Below are 20,947 nucleotides of genomic sequence, written 5' to 3' on the forward strand. Positions count from 1 at the left end.
TTATGAACGTTGGGATACATTGTTGACGATTTCCAGATTACACAACAGAGCAATTACATCATGACCATTAAAATGTGAGGTGAACAATATAATACATAATTCTAAGAAATAAAAAGTGGCACCAGTAGCACCTCATAGTCTTTACTTTAAAGCAGTCGTTTTTAACCTTACTGGAGGTACTGAACCCTCTATGCTTCATCAGTGCATTCAAAAAACACTTCATATAAGGAAAAATTGAATATGATTCAAAATTTTTCAAAACATAGGCCTTTTTAAATTAAAACTTAAACGTATCCTAATTTATCTAATATATCATGGAAAATTATTTTGTGTAACATATTTCGGCAACAGTTTACTTTAACTTTTATATATAAGGCTGATCGATACTTAGCGAGAGCATATCGATAATGATGCGAACTAAATGACAGCATAATATCATTTTAAGTCAGGTGTTACCCACATTTCTACTGCATCTTGACGCCGGCCAAACCTGAGAGTGACTCAATAATTTAATGGAACCCAGGTTAAGAACATGACATGAATAGTAGTTTGAATGATTTTTTCACCTGGGAAAACATGGGACCAGTTTAAAGCACATAAAAGTACTGCTGCTATGGTCTCGGTATCAGACACCAAAGCACACCTGGACAATGGATGTCAAGGCCTCGACTAATCCAGGCGCTTTACTGAACTAAAAAGGACCAAAAAGATCAACCTGGCCAGAATCCAGTCATTAGTTCAGTTCTTTGTGCTAAAAAACAAACAAAAAACTCTTCAGTTGTAGAAAATAATTTATTTGGAACACCAAAAATCCTGCCCCAAACACACACGCACAGACAGACACACACTTCAGTGTCCTTGAAGATAAACAGCTAAATGTCATTACATAAACATAATACATCACGTTGTGTGTTTTCCATGAGCTTTTGGGCATCGTGACGTCCATAAATATTGTTCACACCCATTTAAAGCTGTCTAATGGTCACTGTGGACTGACGTTCATTTACTCAGAGTAGCAGGTTAATAACACTTTTCAAAATGTGATATTCATTAATAACTTCCTGTAACTAAAGAGAAGCAAACACAATATTATTTTCCTCCCATAGTCAAAGCAAATAAACCTGAACCCACAGTGTTGAAGCACAGACGTCAGGATGAACATTGTTCAGGTAAAAATAACCTCAGACCCTATTTAAAATCGTCTGCATATATGAAACGTTTGGTTTCTATTCCTCTTTAACACATTTCTTACACCGGACACAAAACAACAACAGGAAAATGTGAAACAACCCTATAATTTTGTTATTGCATTAGTTTCTTTCTTCACTTCTATTTTTAATTTCTTTGTTTTTATTCAAACAGAGTAAATGTTTAAAGTGAACACATTTTGGTTTCTGTTGAGAGGTGGCGATATGAACAGTATACACACCCACATTTACTCATCAACACCCACCCTCTGAATTGCACAAGAAAAATAACACACACAAAACAAACGGCACATAACCAAAATCATAGAAAACAGTAACTCAAACTTACAAATAATAAACATAGTTCCCCTATTAAAAAACAGTTTTGTGCAAAATGATTATTGAACATTTGAAACAATTTCAAACCATAATGAACTGAAAGCACATTAGAGCTGCAAATATTAACGCAAATGTACAGCAGTGATGTAATACCAGCTTTCTGACAACAGATGGCAGCACAGAGCTAGAGATTCATCACTGAAGTCTGTGAGGAATCTTTTGTTCTCAACAGCAAATAAAAGAAAAGAAAAAGCAACTTCGTGCTTGACTTAATAGAATTAAAAATAATAATCAAAATTTGACAGTTGTTCCTAACACAATACTCAACCAACTTGTGTCTAACACTGGATTTTTCATTTTTTTGACTTATGAGTCACAGTGAAACTGTCTTAAATCCATCTTTATCAGTTGCCTTCTCCATCTATCCCAGAGGAAGAGAGAAATGGAAAAATCACAGACCTAGAAATGTATTTCTAGAGTCACTTTAGACTAGAGACTTTGAGTAGCTCAGACACACTCCTACAAAATCCCATCACGATGCATCGAGCTGTGCACAAAATGTTACGATGGTGATCCTACATTTTTTTTATGTATTTTGTAGAATGTTTATCAAACCTGAGTAAATTAGCTTCTTATCTTTTTCCAGTTCACTCAAAGTAGAAATGAAAATCTAAATTTAGAACTTAGTTTAATAATTAAACTGAAAATAAAAAAAGCCAAGTTTCATATAAATATTGACATTCTAACGTTGGAACATTTTTTCTGACTGTTGTCCCTAACAAATAAACATTTTCCACAATTGAACTTATTTAAAATAACCTTACTATTGAACAGCATGTTATTTTCTCCATCATTATAAATAACCAATTGTTTGAGAGTGATTGTCTATATTTCTCGTATAGAGCTTTAAGTTTACTTGAAGATTTCCTGCCTTGATGCACATTACACGTCTAAAGACTGATGAAGACACGCCTACATACCACATACAAGGACATGTAAAGTGTTTGCACATATTTTAAGATATTTGCCTGTCTGATAATATGGTAACATTCCCATTTTAAACTATAACAAATAGAATTCAAAGTTCAGTTATTTCTGACCCACCTGGTTCACTGATGGATTTGTTAATTCAAAGAACACAGCAGCTTTACATTGTTTAGCCACAGACGTCTATGTTAATGCTTTTATTTTATTTATTTATTTTCTAATCAACAAGATTCAGCTTTGGTTTTGCACTTGAGCTTTTGATTAATATTATAAAGATTATCAGCAACTGACTTTCCAATGGATATACTTTATGCATCATTCCCTATCCCAAAATCATTCAACCTGTTTGTTTATTTACTTTGGTTTACTTACTAACATTTGTCTTGTAGATTATAACTCTTGTAATAAAACAATAGGATCTACTTTGAAAAAGAAAAAAACACAGAGTGTGTTTGAATCATCTTATCATTTTCTCTCCCTCCAGGGTCATCGTCTCTCTGTCTCAAAAAGCACTAAAACTGAACTGTAGAATCAGCCAAATCTGTTGCGCAATGGAAGAACAGGAGGTGGGGGGGAAAAAACCGACTGGAGGTAAAGTGCAATGAATCAAAAACAATGCTGTGGGAATGTCCAAGGATTCCTGTTCACGTCTGGTCTGCACCTTTCTAAAGAAAAACAAGAGCCAGACAGGTGTTTGGAGTCTGGAAATATCCGGAAATATCCACTGTGGCATCTACAAGCCATTGAGCAAAGCCTCACCCAAAGTGATGGAAGAAAACTATTTAGGATCAAGTAGCTTGAGGACAAAACACTTGCTCGGCTAAAGTTGTGCAGCGCTCACTCGTCGTCGCAGACACACAATCAGGCTACATTTGTCACACACACGCACACACACACACAGAAACCACAAAAAGTGTGTGGTTTCTTACAGCAGACTACGGGCTGTATGGCCTTGGCGGTGCTACGCAGTGAGCTTCTTAAGGTGCAGTAAATAGGCACCGACTAGCATGGCTCCGGTTCACTGGCACGGGTTTGGTTCTTGTGCTCTTGTGTTTCAATGATGGAGTTCTTTTTTTTAAAGCCAGTTTCACTAAATCTCTGGTCGGGTTTGGTCAACGCCTCCACGAGCGGCTTCAGACACTGGAAAAGTTCCTGCAGATCGAACAGCACAAAGGCATGTATTTTTTTTGATCGCTCACATACCGTAAGGTGACGGCGGTTAATATGAGACAAAAGTGAAGGCTTTTGACGTGGAGAGGGAGGGTTGAAGATGGCGAATAGCACCGAAGGAGAAGGCAGCAGAGAGATCATAGTTTAAGGTTCTCTCCTCAGTGCGGGACAAATGTCAGCGAGCGGAAATAAAACAAAAGAGTAAACTGTGGGAGATTTAAGTGTTTTTGCTTTTCAAACAGGAGCCTTCACTCAGATTTCCTCCCTGACAGATGGGCTTCTGTTTCTCCCACTGACATATGGTGTTGGCGTAACCTACAATCACTTTGTCCATCCATGTGAGTGGCTGTGGGAAAAGCACGGCGCCCTCAAAAAAGCCCAAGTGGCCTCCATGGAGCGTCAGAGCGAAGATCACGTTTGGCTTCTTTGCTGAAGGAGAACACAGTGGGTACAGTCATTATTAGTTTTTATGACACAAGATGTGTTTGTGAGCGAAAACAAAATCAACAAACCTGCAAATGTCATTGAGTTTCAACAGACACAGCTTTTACATTCAAAAATATTTACCCCAAAAAGCTTCTTTTTTGAGGAAAATTTTAAAAACTGGACTGGTGACAGTTGTTCTGACTTAGTTGTAACAACATATCCAAAGAATGTAGACAAGACATGCCTACAGTAGAGACCCTGAGGTAATGATGGTTTAAAGATGTTTAGAGAGGAAGTGCAGTAGACATGAAAACCTTTCAAAGTCACACTGCTGCTACAAAAAGCTATGGTAGTAATTGTAAATTCTAATTTACCCAACAGATTAAATTTGATTTGTGATTAATTTACATTTTCAATTCGGTTAACGGTATTATAGTAAATAAAGATGTAAACTTATTTTAGTTCAGAGGAGAAATACGGACCAGTTTGATCTCATGTGGGCTGCAGATTTTAGGCATGAAAACAAGTCATTTTAACATTATTGTGCCCTAGTTTGCACTTCTATAAGCCATGGACAATATCCAAGCAATAAGTGACAGATATCAGTCTGCACTGAGGATCCTGACCCAAATTTCCTAAATTATTTGACTAATTTTTATTCAATTTGGCAACATTTTGTGAAATAATTTGAGGAAAATTGCAGGATTAGGGAAAACTGGCGAGCTCTTTGAACAATTTAAGTGGAATGTGTGTATTTGGAGAGGCTGAGAAATGCACAACTGAATTAGTTGATAATTTACACAATTCATTCATGTTTTCTCTGTCATTTTCACTTTCTACTGCGACCCGAATCGGATGTTTTTAAGGGCCGGATTTCGCTCCCGAGCCTTAACATGTGGAAAACCATATACACTCAATCATTGTTGCCTGGTTTAAATAAGGCAAATAAAAGAAAATGTTATTTTGGTTTTCAACATTCCAAGACTTGCATAATAGAGCTTTTCTTTACCTGTTTAAGGTGTTGGAGCCAACAACATAAACAGTTGTAACCATATCAGTTTCCTCAATGAGTATAATGACACTAAACCAGATATATACATGATGATCGTGTCCACATATTTTTGACAGAATTATGCATTGGACAATGACTGATATAACGCCTCGCCCCTATTAAATGCCTTTCTTGTCCTGGAGGATGTGTTGAACCCACTCATGCTAGTTATAGATCAATCCACAATAAATAAACAAAGTAGTTGAAGCAGGGTGCTTCCCTGAAAAAGGATTGGCCTGAATCTTCCTGCTCTCCTGCTTTTATCTGGGTTAGTAAGGACACTGATGCAGCTGACTGGAGATTTCATCACGCTGCACTATTTATCCTGAGCTGCACTTGGACTGAGCGCTGGGGCCCATGTGACGCATGAGGTGACAACAGTCTGAGTAACGCTTATTACAATGACTATAACAAATACTAGGCCCAAGACTCCTCTTATGTTTAAAATGTACCCAAACCGAAAAGAAAATGGTGGACTATTCAGAAGAAAAGGGCATCTTACTTGTTAGATAAGATTAATTAACGCACCGAGCACAAGATGCATTACTTTAATAATGAAAAACATAAAGAAAAACATCAACTAGGTAAATGTGTACATAGTTCTCTATAATTGGAGCACAAGGTCTGTTTCTGTTGATTCATTTCCTGGCTCTGAATGAGTCACTGTGTCATATTTTCAGACAAAGTAGCAGCTGCTCTGCTCTTGAGATAGAAGTTAAAAAAGAATGTGCTTCCAGTAAGGCCACACACATCATTACTTTTTCAACACAGTAAAAGAAGATGACAGGTTTTAAAATAGCACAAGCTTGAACAGAAAACAAGGTGGCTCGGGACCTTTATGTTTACTATATTGAGGCTCGGAGTTCCTTTCAGGATGAAGTTAATTAATTAATTAATTTAATTAATCAATTAATTAATTAAATTGGGCTTTTGCCTTTATTGGTCATATATGTTGCTCCACATATTTGAAATTTGTCCTCTGCAATTTAACCCATCCCTGGGGAGCAGTCGGCAGCCATTTTACGGCGCCTGGGGAGCAGTTCGGGTTAAGGGACTCCCCTTAATGTCAAAACACTGAAGAAACTGTGTTACATGAAGGTTTAGTCACACGCTAAATGTCTTTGCTGGACCCCGTCTTGCACAAAGAGCAAAGGCAAGTCATTAAATGTCCTTTTGAGACATTTTTTGGAAAAGATTTGATTGAGCATATGATAAGCTAGCAGACACTTCCTAATGGCTTCATCTTTGACCAAACAAAACAAAAAAAAAAAAAATCAGGGCAGTTTTGCAGCAGCAAAATCAGATGAAAACAAAACATGGTTTTAACAGAACAAAGAAATGAATCTAGCAAAGTCGTAATTTAAAGGGATCGTCCAGAGTCCTTCAACAGTCTGTGATTTACTTTAGCCACCAGATCGTCAGCTGCACACTTTTTAAGGGGGAGTAAAGGTCCCTTGGGAGAGCAGTTAGAACTGTTGCCACCTGCGGTTACAGATCTTTTCGGGTCACAACAGTTTCTATTCTCTTTTGATAAACAAAAGAGGTTTACATCGACATCTTTAACTTTTCCTGATTATTTAGAGCAACCAAAAGCAACACAAACTGGCATTTTTACCGAAAAAGCTGCTAAATTATCTAAAAAAACAGGCTAAAGAAAATAGGCAATAGGAAACAATGGGATGTTTACAGGCAAATGGGGTAAAAACAAATATGGTGCAAAATAATGCAATTTGTTAGGCATAGATTTTCTAAAAAAGTGCATTTCACAAATTTTAGGCCACATTTGCAAAAACAGTAGAGGAACCCTTTAAGAATGGATTTGTTATTTTGTGCTGTTTAGAGAGTCTTTAGAAGGGTCTCATGAAGTTGGAAAAATCGACAAATTTGGGCCATTTCTGCCTCCAGAGAGAAAGTAGCAGAGGGGGTTAAAGTGGGGGTTTTTCCCAATTTTTATTCCAGTTGTCTTCAAACATGGGAGTATTTACCTGCTAGTGTACGAGGGATTGTGAGTAGAGAGTCATGAACCAGAGGATCATCTGCAGAGTTTACTAACAGCAACGGCACATCAACCTGGAAAGTATCAGGAGCAAATTCCATAATTTACATGAAAAACAAAACAAAAAACAAAAAACAAAACGGTACAAGGAGGACGTAAAAGAAAAGATGCTCTTACATTGTGAATATAATGTACACAACTCTCCTTCTCATAATATTCTTTGAGGGAATCATGCCCGTGGAATTTCCTGTTGTGACACAGTTACAATATCAAAAGCTGGTTAGCGCACACATAAGACAAGTGCAGAAACATTTTGAAGGCTTCCACTTGATAATAGCAATCTATGGCTGTTTGTCGTTTCTGAGCGTTACCTCATGATGTTGTCGTCGATCTGCATGAGCGACGTTGCCGTGTACAGCCCACTCAGATTAGCATCAATAGTAACTGAGCCTCTGCCAAACAGACTCTGTCTGCAATACATACAAACACACATCAACAAAGACATTTATGCACACTGTAAAATACATTTCCTGAAGAACTGAGTAGTGACTATGACGACTAAATAAAACTACATCTTAATACAATGGATATAATCAAACTGTTGAATATTTTTAATAACTAAAGATTTCTATCAACACATCATGAAAAACAGTGGTAGCACCTGTGTGAGAAAATTATTTTCTTCATGTTGTCAGCCATGAGAAAGTTATAGATGCGCCTGCAATGATCCCACTGTAGGAATGTTTCCTGAGCCCTGAGAGTTCAAAGAAAACACAGGAATTTATCTTTGTACAAACTGTCAGCATACCAAAGGTTAGCATACCAAGATTAGTACCACTCACTTGTACAAAATACAACATGAGTTTTTGGCTTTTTAAAACTAATTCAGCTCAACCGAAATACATAGATGATAAAAAGAAAACTGCTAAGTAAAGATTGTCTAGTTTTAGAGGATTAAGTGCAAAGCCACCAGCAAATCTTTAGTACTGGATCAAGTATTTTCAATGTATTATATTTATTCACAGTAGATTTGACAAGATGATTTGATGATGATAAATAGCTCCAGAAAACTGTACTCAAAGACAAATGCAGCAGTCATTTTGTGCAGCCCTCAAGGTAAAAAAAAAACACACACCAAACAGCAGCAAAAAAATACAATATTAGAAAAAAATATGACTCAAAAACACAATATTCAGAAAATACACAAGCAACTACAAAAAAACACAAAGTGATAGCAAACACACACAAAAAACACAACAAAAACAGGCAGAAACCGTTAGTTCTTCCTTGTGTCTATAATCAGAATTGTCTTTATTCTAAGGTCCTCTACTACAAAACTAGGTAAATTTATCAGGGATAGCACAACACGTAAACTTAAGCCAAGTGATTTCAACCTGGCTGCGTGCACACTCACAAAGAAAGGGGTGGAGTTTGCAGCGTCTGACCAATCGCTAACACGGAGAAACCGTGCGGAGCATTATGGAGGAATAATTAGACAATTATTCTTTAAAAGATGAAGAAATTAAAAAGACAATTGCAACTATGCTCTAATCCAGGGGTGTCCAATTCCGGTCCTCGAGGGCCACTATCCAGCATGTTTTAGATGTTTCCCTCTTCCAACACACCTGATTCAAATGATCAACTCCTCATCCAGCTCTGCAGAAGCCTGATAACGATCCTAATCATTTGAATCAGGTGTGTTGGAAGAGGGAAACATCTAAAACATGCTGGATAGTGGCCCTCGAGGACCGGAATTGGACACCCCTGCTCTAATCAGTCACTTTCACTTTATTATACGTGTTTCTATTCACGTAGGTGGCCTCAATTTCCAACAAAGCCCACTCCCAGAGACGGGGATGAGGGGGCACAGTTTGCTCCGATGGTTCTACTGACCACCGTGAAAGGGAAAGGCTGCATTCATGGAGCTCAGTCAGCCTCCATCATATATTATTTGTATTTAGTGCTTAAATACAGCTCAGATGCAGTGAGAACGCACATTTGCACACAAGGACAATGACCTACCTGAGAGCGCTGTAACCTTGACAGACGCTGACACAACACAGCACCCGCTCCTGGTTTGTCCTGTTCTCTCCCAGAAATTTGCACACAATGTTTCCTCCCAGACTGAAGCCCACCACGATGAGCTGCGTCTGAGGGAACGCACGCTTAATGTAGCCGACCATGGCTGCAAACTCCCACGTGCAACCTACGTAGAATAAGACAATATATAAGGACTCATCTAAATGTGAATACATGTGACATCACATCGAAAGGACAGGCCGTTCTGCTTGCTTAGCACTTTAAACTGAAGGTGCCTTTAGTTCATAATATCATATTAGTACAGCTGAGTGAACTCTCTTCAAGGGGTTCTAGTTAATATACAATTTGTCTGCATCTCACCAATTACTGATCAGTAAGAGTGACAGCATTTATTTTCTCTTGAAAAAGAAGTTCTTATCTCAATGAGGTTCTCCAAAAAGAGGTAAAAAGAATAAATAATCCTATAGTTACTTAACATTCATTAACATAATATTAATTACCTTTATTATTAGACATGTAAGCAAAGTATTTAAAAAAAGATTTACTGAAATTTCCTAAACTTGGGTAAATAAATAAACAAACGGTGATATTTGTTCTATCATTTTATTTCCTTTAGAGCAGAGGTTCTCCACTCAGCGTTTCAGACCTAAAGGTGGCTAATGAGTATTTACTGATACTATTCTTATTTTATTTTAGCTGAATGTTATTCAGTATTTAATTCCTGGTAAGCTTAGTAGAGGAAAAAATATAAAACTTTTTTAATTATACAAGTTTTTAAATGACATGCAGCATTATAATTGACAATACTTGTTCTGTTATTCTGTTACTTATTAAATAAATATGGTAAAATGTACATTTTAGTTGTCAGGGAGCAACATTTTGTGTAAAAACAAAATTTCTATAACACTACTGACAAATGGAACGTTGGGGTCTAACCATAGGTGAACATGCGTGGTGAGGTAAGCTCGATGTTGGGAAGAGCTCCCAGGTGGTTCAGCACGGCACAGCGGTAACCGTCCTTCTGAGCGTAATCCACAAAGGTCCGGATGTAGTGCTTTTCACTGTGGTTCCCAATGCCGGGACATATCACCATGGTGATGTCACCTGTTGATACAGGCAGAGGTGTATGTGAGTGCAGGTATTAGGAGCATGAAATACTAACAACAAAAACATAAGTAAAAGATTTGTCTCATTTAGATCGTAGTGAATAAAAGTCAATGCCAATAGGTTTTCAAAGATGCACACTGATGAACTACATTTCACCCACACAATGGGTAAGACTTTAGTTGGAGTCGATAAACTATGGTACTGAGTACTCAAAGATATGTTACTAGGAGGCTAAATGGGTATGGGTAAGTTGCATGAGTTTGACCAAAGCTGTTTTCTAATGGCTGAACATTGGGAATTAAGTTTCTCCAAAAGTGCAGCTCAGGTCAGTATTGGTCAGAAGGGAACCAAAAACAGCACGCACGTGTGTGCGTCATCCACGAATGTGTGTTCCGATATTACTGCTGGTCCCACTTATACCTCATTTAAATTTGAAAAGAGTGTCTTGGAATCAGTCTTTTTCTTGTCTCTACAATATCTATGAGTATATATTAGTAGGAGGGACTACTGTATAAAGCATGAGTAACTCTCAAACTACTTGCATCATCACCAATTCAACAAATAACTTTTAGCTGTAAAGTAAGGCTGGAACAAAGCTTTACTTCACTAAATTTGCCCCTCTGAGAGTTAAAAATGTAAAAATTTTCCGACCACCCGATCCCCTATGCTGTGAAAATTCCTGCTGAGAACCTTGACATTAATAAACAGACATACTGTAAATGAGCCAGAATTAGCCAAAAGAGGCTAGTTTTCATATGGTGTCCCAGGCCAGATTTTAAAATGCAACCTAAAATGAAAAAGGTATTGAAATACAAAAAGAGAATACAACATGACAAAAGAGAACAAGTATGACAAATTACAATAAAATTACTGATAAAACAAAATACCAAGACTGGACTAAATCTCTCATTTGCCACATAGTAAATTACCGTTGGAAAACAGTTTAAAAGTTAAGTGAATCCATACTTAACACAAGAGAAACAATGTACAAAAATCTAAATAAAATAAAATGAAAGGATATCAGCCTCAACTCAAAATCAGATAAATCAAACATTTGCAGAAAAGTCTGAGCACACACAAAGCATCACAGTTTATTACAGTATATGGAGCTGCAGACCAAAGAAAATAATCCATGGTGACCCTTCTACATCAATCACCTGTCAGTTTACTGTCAGAATATAGTGAACACATCAAACAATGATGACTACACAACATAAGGCATGTGGTCATAACGGCTATTTGGGATTAGAAATCATAACCTTTCTATGGATGTATTTAATAACTATTAACGATAATCGTCAGCAGTGTGTCGGTTAATACAAACGCAGGTAGTAGTCAAGTAGCCCGTTTCTATTTACACTTAACATCTCATGACAATTAATGATTGGGCTTTACAATAATTACAATCTATGGTAAATTATTAGGACCACCCAATATGTAGGAATAAATACAAAACTACTTGAAAAAAATAATGTAACATGTTAAAGCTTATAATCAAAACCTGTTTCCAACTCTACACTTTGTCATGTCACTGTTCTGTTAATGAATTAAATGCATTACCTCCAGTTGTATGGTCCCCCAATGGCTCAAAGAGGTCAAAGGTTGCAGTGGCCCCATCCTGCATGGGTAGATATTTTCTGATGCCACAGGGGTGAGGAGAACTCACTCGACCGAGTTTCCCATACAGAGCCGTCTGGAGGTGACCACTCTTCCCCCACAGCAAGGGAGGAATGTACCTGCAGGAAACACAAGGGATCCGTGATTGGATTGAGTTCTATTAGGAAATATGAGCCACTTAAAAGCAAAACAATGTTAGCGGACACACATTATTTCCTGTCCGCTTCAGATTTGTGCTGGAACTTCTTGAAAACATATTTACCACGTAGTATTTTTCTGGTGGTAACACGTAACTACTGACATCTGTGTTTACTGTTGGCCTGTTTATCTGTTTAGTTTTGTTAAATAGGTTAATGCTTAGCATGCATTCTGGATCAAAAGTAACACCATCGTGGGAGGCATCTGTAGGAGTATAATGTTTAAATTAATCATTGAAATAAATGTAGTACACAGAATACAGCTGTGTGTACTCCATTGAATTCTTTATTTAATTTGTACAAGGAAATAGTTAATTTTTCATGTCAAGTAACAAATAGACTTCAGTGCATTCTGAGCAACATCAGCTTTAAGCACTGGTTTCATGTTTGTAAATAACACATTCCAGAACACTTAAGAGTCTGTTTTTCTTCACTTTACTGTTACACAATAAGCTGACAATAAAGTAACAGGGGAGCTCATCAGACTCCGCTTCAATGTTGACACAAGGTGTGCATGCGAGTGTGTGTGTGTGTGTCTAAGTACTAAGACCTTTGACATGGTGGTTACACACCTGAAAGCTTTCTTCTTACATAAGAGCTGTTATCAGAAAAAATACTTTTTATTTCTGATAACAGAAGCACCTCCAGGGTACGCTGACCATCAAAGGTTGAACCAACCTTTTTTAGAAAACACAGTGGACCATATTGTACATATTATTTTGAATAGGTTGATAAGTACACCATTATATTATACAAGGTCAGCAGTGGAAACCAGGAAAGAAATGGAAAACTTTCTTTTTTTTCACAGCCGATCAAAGAGTCTGGGCACAAAACGAGTTTTGGTTTTCTCTGATCAAAACATTTTGATCATTGTGATGTTTATTTTAAAAACGAAGACAAAGAGAATACATGTCATGCCAACTAAAATAGCCTTGATCAATCAAGAAATGGACTCAGACACACAGGAATCTTTGTGATGTAAGAGAACATTTGGTACATCAGACATCTGCTACTTCCTCTAGAGCCACGTGATGCAACTGTAACACTCAACATGCCTGTTTTTGGCTGTTGTTACAGTGGACAGGAAGCAACATGACTGCCCGGCAACTAATAGTCACTAAGTACCTGTAAACCACAAGAGCTTGGATTTTCAGATGCTTTATTAACATTTGTCCATCTTGAGATCACTATTTGACCAAGGCTAAACCTAATGCTTATTCCTTTTTCTTGCTTCAAATATATCAACTTTGACGGAACAGCATTCACTTCCTGCCTTACAGCATTCTAACCCACTGACAAGTTTTTGTTTATAATGACCTTAAGTGATAAATCTTGATGTCCTAAACTGTGTTTCTTTTGTCTTTTAAAAAAAAAATAATACATTAAAATAGTTACACAAATGGTATTACAAGGTGTATATTTCATTGCTGACCAGAGTCATTTATAACCTGATTAAACCCATCTTAAAGCTAATATTACTTATGAATGAGCAAACCTCAATCTAGTGGGTTTGGGTAAGATAAGGTAAATTAACAATAAGTGGGAGTAGCTTTGGGCATTGTCCCACCAAAAAACCAAGAAATGAGCATGTAAGTATTGAAAAAGCACGAGAGATCAGGCGTGCAATTTGTCTGTTTTAGCAAAACTGCTTTTTAAATACGAGTCACAGACTGGATAACACAGTAAACAGATCGGGAAAGAATAAATCTAATGTCAAGATCAGAGTTCAGAGGTGCGAAAGAGAAATACCCTTACCACCAAGGTGTTAAAACAATATAAACTATAAGATCTGCGATACCATCCAAACAATGAGATGAGGCAAAACAGTGTGTTTTTTATATGACTAACAAAAGCATCCCCTGAATAAAAGACAAACCCTACAGTTAAAGAACGTCCTGTCCTTTTCTTGGAGGAATTGATCTGTTGTGAAAGCGAGCAGGGTGGCATTGTGAGCTGCAAACATGTCCACCTCACTTCACGTCAATATCAACCAAAGCAATGCAGAGGAGAAAAAGGACGGCTTGGAGTTTGGATCCCGTGGAAAAGTGCAGAGCTTTACTGAGACAATATCCAACCTGGTCAAACTCCCCTTCTGAGCATACAGTACCAGTACATGACTGTGGGCTAAGTGGAGTCTAGCTGTCCTGGACAAGGCCACACAAAAAGGTCGACCTCAGGGCAGCTGTTATGATTCACTGACTCTGCAGCAGAAGGGCAAAATGCTCAGTAACAATCAGTTACATAAGCAGACATTTATGATGGACGCTGGGGGAGTGAAGGAAGCTCCGGTCAAGTGTTGCGTCAACAACAGGACGATACAAATGAAGAGGACTTCAGTGAAAAAAAACTGTTGGTCAAGGCAAAAGCATGAGATCTCTTGGTTTAACTAGTTTCAAACCTGTTCAACACAAACCCAGAGATGTCCTCTTTTTACAAACTCATCAAAATGTCAGGGTTTTCCAGGGACCCCTGAACACTTTAAATTTAAATGACGGTAACTCTGCTAATATTTGCTCTATTGGAGAAATTCTAGCAGTTTCTGAAAACTAATGAGTTGCTTTCTACAACATACAATATAAAATATAATGTCATTATGGTGATTTTACTCACACTTGACGGAATCATTAAAGATGCCGCTTTGTTTTGACGAAATCGTCACACAGGAGGAAAAGAGAAGAGACTAAAGTCCAAGATAGATTGAAAGAGTTTAAATATTGGAGGATTTAATTAAAAAATATCAGCAGGAGAATTCTCCTGGATGATATTTAAAAACAATATTTGAAAACAAAGGAGTCACTGGGAGAAACTTAGCCTATAGTAATGTTAAGGTAAAGTTTCTATAATCTGGTCTACACATTATCACTTCATCACCTCTACAGACAACAGACAGAATAAAAATCAGAGTCAGCATGGGACCATGGGATGTAAACATTCACAGTTATTTATTAAAGTGTATATTTAATAATTATATACTGTTCTGTAAGCCTAAAGTAATTTTTTGTATTTTTTTCTTCTTGGAGATGTTTCTCATTGTTTCAATGATTGAGAGATATTAAGAAGGTATACATGAGATTTTTCAAGGACAGATTTTTACAATGCATAATATAGGTGAAAAACTTCAGTCATTTTTAAAGTATTTTTTATAAAGAGAGCAACTGGTTTTTAAACCTTATTTTGCCGTTAGAAGGTAGACAGAAAAAAACATCGAGGACTTTTAGAGTATGCTGAGGTCGGCCCAAGTGTCCTCTTATTTGGAAATCAAAATATGGTCACCCTAGTCCAGTGACTCTCAACTGGTGGGTCGGGACACAAAAGTGGGTCGCGGACCTGTACTGGGTCGGTCGCAGACAGCTGGTCAAAAAAGAATAAATATTTATTGTCTTTTATGTTGGACTTGTCTTTTGACAGGAATGCTGTGAAATGCATTCTGCACAGGAAAATATATAGATTTATGTTTTTTTAAAAATGATGTGTAATTTCAACAGCTATTTTTTCTTAATTTGGTTGGTTGAATCCAAAAAAAATGTGGGTCCTAGGGTGAGACCAGTGGAGAACCCCTGCCCTAGTCTACACACATCTTCAATGTGGTTATAAAATCTACCACAGGGAGGAACCAACCAAAGCACAGCCAAACAGTGGGATTGTGCTACAGGCATGTGATCAAAGAAAACCACCAATGGACAAAAGGCTTCCTTCACTGAAGCCCCAGATGGTCAGCCTCATTTCTATGGCAACTCCTACAGCGACAGACAAGATGAAAACTCACTCTTTCGTTAGCTGGGGACAGGACTTGAGAAGGAAGCGGCTGAGGGGCGTGTCCTGGTAGGTGAGGTCAGGGGGCGCTGTGGGGCTTTTGAGGTTTAGACAGCGGACGATGACGTAAAGCACGGTGGCCACTGCCGCCAGCTTCATGCCGTCAAACATGGCTGGGAGCTCCGGGGCAATGGTGTGCACGTCGGCATCGTGGACGTTCATGATTGTTCTGAAAAACAAATCAGTGGATTTTTTACAAAACACACTAACGATTAAACTCAGACCAAAAGGCTTTTTTTTTTTTTGCCAGCATCCACTTGAATTCATTGTTCATCATAAAAAGTAGCTCTGACGTGCTGAACAAGTACTTGTTGAACTGGGATTAAATCAGAGATGATTAAGTACAGAAAATAATGAGACATTGAATGTTATCTGCTTGACCTAAATACTTTGTGTGGTATGACGTGATCACAGATCTGCAGCTGCATCAGATTAAGCACAGCAGGTAATTTAATGCACTCATCTAAATTAATAAAGCTTTAAAAAGTGCTGACAGGAAACCTTAAGAAGACGATATGGATTTATAGTTTAATTAAATGATTGCACATAACACAGTACACACTATTCACATTGAACACTTTCAATGATTTTAACATTTCAACTTTATTTCAGACCAATTCGGAACCATATAAAAGTACAATAAACATAGCACATATAGTGGAAAAACATATCAAACATTCCCACCAATGGTGCCAATATCAAACACACTGTGAAACTTATTTTTCACAAACAAAGCCATCAACATTTAAAACGGAGATTTTATTATTTTCAAATAAATAATAATAATAAAAAAGAAATTAAATAGAAGTCACTACTACTCAAAAAAAAAAACAACTAATGCTCATGTTTCTACAACCAATGGGATGAAGTCACAGAAAATTGGGTTCTAGTTGTATTTATAATAAAAATATATATTTTTAACTTTTTAGTAATGCCTACCTTTTGGTAGTGTCCTTGAAAAGGGGCACAAAATCTGGAGAGTTGAATTCACAGTGCTGTGGGTTACACCTTAAAAATAAAACAAGCAGAAAGAAAATAAATTGTCACAACTTGATCAATTGAAACTGAACAACCAAGTTTTCGAAGTAAACAAAAAGTGCTTCTGTCAGACCGGTTAACTCCTCAGTGAACGCCCTCAAGAAAAGATGTCTTCACAACTTCGACCAAACTCGTTTAGAACCTTTGAATTGATACTTTTTCCAGTTTGTGACACATACTGTACAGAAAAAATGACACCTGTCAGTTGCAATAACATAACACACCTTTGACTAGCAGTGGAACATTTTTGTGATTATTACAGTTAACTTTACTTGTTTTTTTTGTTGTTTTGTTACATAAAAGTATCTGGTAAAAAGTTGTCCTGGCATACCAAATAACCATTTTTAAAGAAATATGTTTTCATATATTTTACAATCTATTGGTATGGAACAGTTTTTAAAAACGTATTCAAATTTTAGTGTTGTACAACAGGCCAAGAAAGAGATCAACATAAACTCTCGACTCCAAACAAAATAAATCTTACCATGAAACACAACATATTAAAATATAATTATCCTTATAGTAGTAACAATGTTATTGATAACAATATCTTCAACATGAGGATTAAAGAGGAAGTTATCACATTTGTTACATTGGTCAAAAGACTTATTTCTTAATCTTAACTAACCACACCCTGTGTTAAACAACCCTGGTGTCTCTACACGTTTCACAAATGACAGCAATACATATATTACAACTCACAGGTGAAGTAAATGATACTGATTAATTTTTTTAACAATAGCACCTGTGATTGCTTGAGTGGTCATCATTTTCACTAAGAAAAGGTACAAACGGAAAGTCAGATATTTCGGGATTGTCTGTGATTGTGATTGAAGGGCAAATTATCTCCAAACTGATGGGAATTAGTTACTGATTGAGAATTAGTGCTGCAGTGATTTAGATCATTCAATGAAAACCAATCAACAATTCAGAGTAAATAATGGTCAGGGCAATTCTATTAACTCTTTAAAGGGCACTGAAAGTGTAATATATTGGCAGAAAATGAACTTTTCCGACCAAAGGCTGTGTTAGAATAGAAATATGACAATCAGTCAATGGAATAAATTGTTAAAGGTAAATATAAATTGTGTCACGAGCCCATATTTAAGCCGGATATTGGTCTGATATCAGGGGGAAAAAAACAACGAATATCGGATTATGTAGGCCTAGATCTAAAACCTGGATATTTTGAGGTTATTGTCTTGGCCAGGGTCTTCTAATTTATTTTTTATTGTGTTTTTCACCTTTACCATACACCACAAATTTACAATTCATGTACAAATTCCAAAGCAAGTCAAGAGAAACAGAACAGAAAAAACCAAACAGACAACCAAACATAAAAACAAATGACAAAAAAGCTAAATATATATCTACACATATACAGTATACATACATGCATACATACAATAACAAAAAAATAAATAAAAATAGATAAATAACAATGAAAAAAAAAGCATTCCTATACATTTTGGCAACAATACCGTAGGTATTACTGCTTGTTATCTCTCAATATTAAAACTCATGGTCATTCATTTAGCACACAGCATTTCATGGTGTACAGAAGAGGATTAGCATTAAACATCAAGTATCATTATGATCATCTCTGCCAATAATTTCCATATAGAGATAAAAGAATTTGTTACTATTCATTTTGTATAAAGCCATCCTTTATTGTTTTATTTACTTATTCAATTGAACTATATGGATATATATATATATATATATATATTTATTTTTTTATTTACTTATTTTTTTTTTTCAGATTCTATTTTGTCATGAGATGCATTAACGTTCTTGACTTCTGTTCAAAATGCACATCAATTAAAGTGAGTAATGTCAATTGAGCAACATATATATATATATATATATATATATATATATATATATATTATATATATATATATATATATATATATATATATAACTGTGGCAACACTGGGTATGAGGAAGTAAAAGAGGTACAATAATAACAGCAGATATTTTTACCATTTACTTCTTGACTTGGTAAAACTGTATTGTGCCAGAGAGAAATGAGGGGCGGGGAATCAATTAAAACTTGTCATGTGTCTACTGCCTTTTACTATTCAGTATACAAATATTAATTTGACACTTTGTCAGTATTCCCTTTAAATTGAATTGTGAGCTCTTCCTTCAATGTCACGACTTATACAACAGGGTTTTATTTAAGCTACAAGGACACACGTTTTCAGCAGACACATTTCTGGAGGACAAAAATAGGACGTTAAACAACTTTGAGCGAGAACCGTGTTGTGTTTAATTCAAGGTCGCACCCACATTTCCCAGATTATATCAACATCAAATATGCCCAAAAAAAAAACAAAACAAAAAAAAAAACAGTGACAACACATTTGACGTCCACTCATGACGAATAGTACCAAAAAAACGGTGTGAATAATTTTAGATAGGAAATGTATTTACACGTTAAATAAAAACCCTTCGTGTTTGTTTGTATGTAGCTAACGCTTCGGGTTTTTGTGTGGTTATTTAGAATCGCCGAAGGAGACATTAACTGACACGGATACCAAACTGAGCACCACACTAGCATCTTTTAGCACACTCACCTCGGCCGCTAAAATCGGCTCTTCCTCTCTTCTTCGGTCAAACAAGGTCCGGTTGGAGCTTCATGTGCTGCGTTAATGCGTCTTGGAGCAGGACATTAGGGTGTGGAAGGTGTATGTGTGCTGTCTGAGAGGCACACCCTAGTACCCACTGAGCCACGGTCGGTCGCACTGTTCCGTTACCAAAGTGTCCACCACAGAAGAAGCCGCTCGGGTATATCCACTTCCTCTTTCTACAAGCTTCTGTCACCACAGCCCTCTGATTGGTCAAAAAAACAAAACAAAAAAAAAAAAAAAGACAAGGTGACGTCATAGCCCAGTCATCCCCTTACTATCATATTTTAACATTTCAATAATTTTAAGTGAAATTGGATCCCTTTTAAACAGCACAATGTAAAGGTTAATGCATGTTTAATCAGATACAACAACAACATCAAGTCTTCTTTTGGTAAAAGTGAGTTAAACACGGGTTATTATGTAACCTTTGACAGGCCTTTATCTACAAAGCAGAACGTGTAACAACAGATGTGCTATCGAGGTAATTTTTTTTTCAACTGATATCATATTTAATTAGTTAATGATCTTTTTTATTACCTTTAAATTTACAACCTCAGAAGTTGAACTGTGATTCTTTGTGGGGAAAAAAAACTCGTTGCAAGCCAAAATAAATACACCTGGGGGCGACATTGTTCAACACAAAAAGTATAAACAGGTATATAATGTCATATATAATATCAACCATTTAATAAAAAACGGATTATGGACAAAACATATCTATATATGTACCCAAGTATGCACTTTCACGTATAAATGATATAGAAAGTATGTAAGAAACCTACAATATTCAAGCAATAAGTGACACATATCAGTCCATGCATAATCTTTACTTTAAATTTCTTTGATTTTGTGCCAATTTCAATTTTAATCCAGGTAAATTTGGTGGATAAATTTGAGGGAAATTGCAAGATTCTGAAAAAATTAAGAGCTGTTCAACAATTTGAGATCAAAATTAATTGCCATCATGTGATATAATCAATATATATTGTGGAGTTTCATTGCATTTGTGTATTTGGAGGTAATGAGATATCTACTACAACTGAATTAGTAGATGATTTACACAATGACTCGTGTTTTCGCTGTCATTTTTACTTTCTCCTACGCTACGGGACGAATTGGGAGCTTTAAAGGGCTGGATTTTTCCCCCCGAGCCTTGAGTTTGATACATGTGCATTACAGGAACCTGGCATGTTCTGTAAGAATATTCATGAAATCCTCCCAAAAGACTTCTTGTCAATATATATTGTGTATGTGAAAATACAGAGTTTTTGAGCAATGTGAGACTGTGTCACAAAGTTGGAGTCATCATGATTACTTTTCAAACAATTTTCCTCATTTAAAAC

At 36.5% G+C, this 20,947-nt stretch overlaps 1 protein-coding gene across 1 annotated transcript; it reads right to left on the reverse strand.

The window, feature by feature from the left end:
* Positions 1-778: 778 nt before the first annotated feature.
* LOC114460565 (monoacylglycerol lipase ABHD2-A) lies at positions 779-19,767 on the reverse strand. Its single transcript, XM_028442475.1, has 11 exons — positions 19,551-19,767; positions 16,870-16,938; positions 15,884-16,099; positions 11,864-12,039; positions 10,133-10,300; positions 9,179-9,362; positions 7,818-7,910; positions 7,528-7,626; positions 7,334-7,403; positions 7,146-7,230; positions 779-4,112 (listed from the first exon to the last, which is right to left on the reverse strand). Exons 3-11 carry the CDS (start codon positions 16,090-16,092, stop codon positions 3,901-3,903), a joined length of 1,296 nt encoding a protein of 431 aa, XP_028298276.1. The 5' UTR covers positions 16,093-16,099; positions 16,870-16,938; positions 19,551-19,767; the 3' UTR covers positions 779-3,900.
* Between the last annotated feature and the right edge of the window lie 1,180 nt (positions 19,768-20,947).

Source organism: Gouania willdenowi, chromosome 3 (genome assembly GCF_900634775.1).
Source record: "Gouania willdenowi chromosome 3, fGouWil2.1, whole genome shotgun sequence".
Classification (NCBI taxonomy): domain Eukaryota; kingdom Metazoa; phylum Chordata; class Actinopteri; order Blenniiformes; family Gobiesocidae; genus Gouania; species Gouania willdenowi.

Excerpts from the sequence above, each read along its gene's own strand:
- LOC114460565 (XM_028442475.1), bottom strand. The coding sequence starts at position 16,092 with ATGAACGTCCACGATGCCGACGTGCACACCATTGCCCCGGAGCTCCCA. Across the intron at positions 12,040-15,883 it reads TGTCCCCAGCTAACGAAAGA|GTACATTCCTCCCTTGCTGT; the intron begins GTGAGTTTTCAT and ends TGTTTCCTGCAG. Across the intron at positions 7,911-9,178 it reads CAAGGTTACAGCGCTCTCAG|GGCTCAGGAAACATTCCTAC; the intron begins GTAGGTCATTGT and ends TTGAACTCTCAG.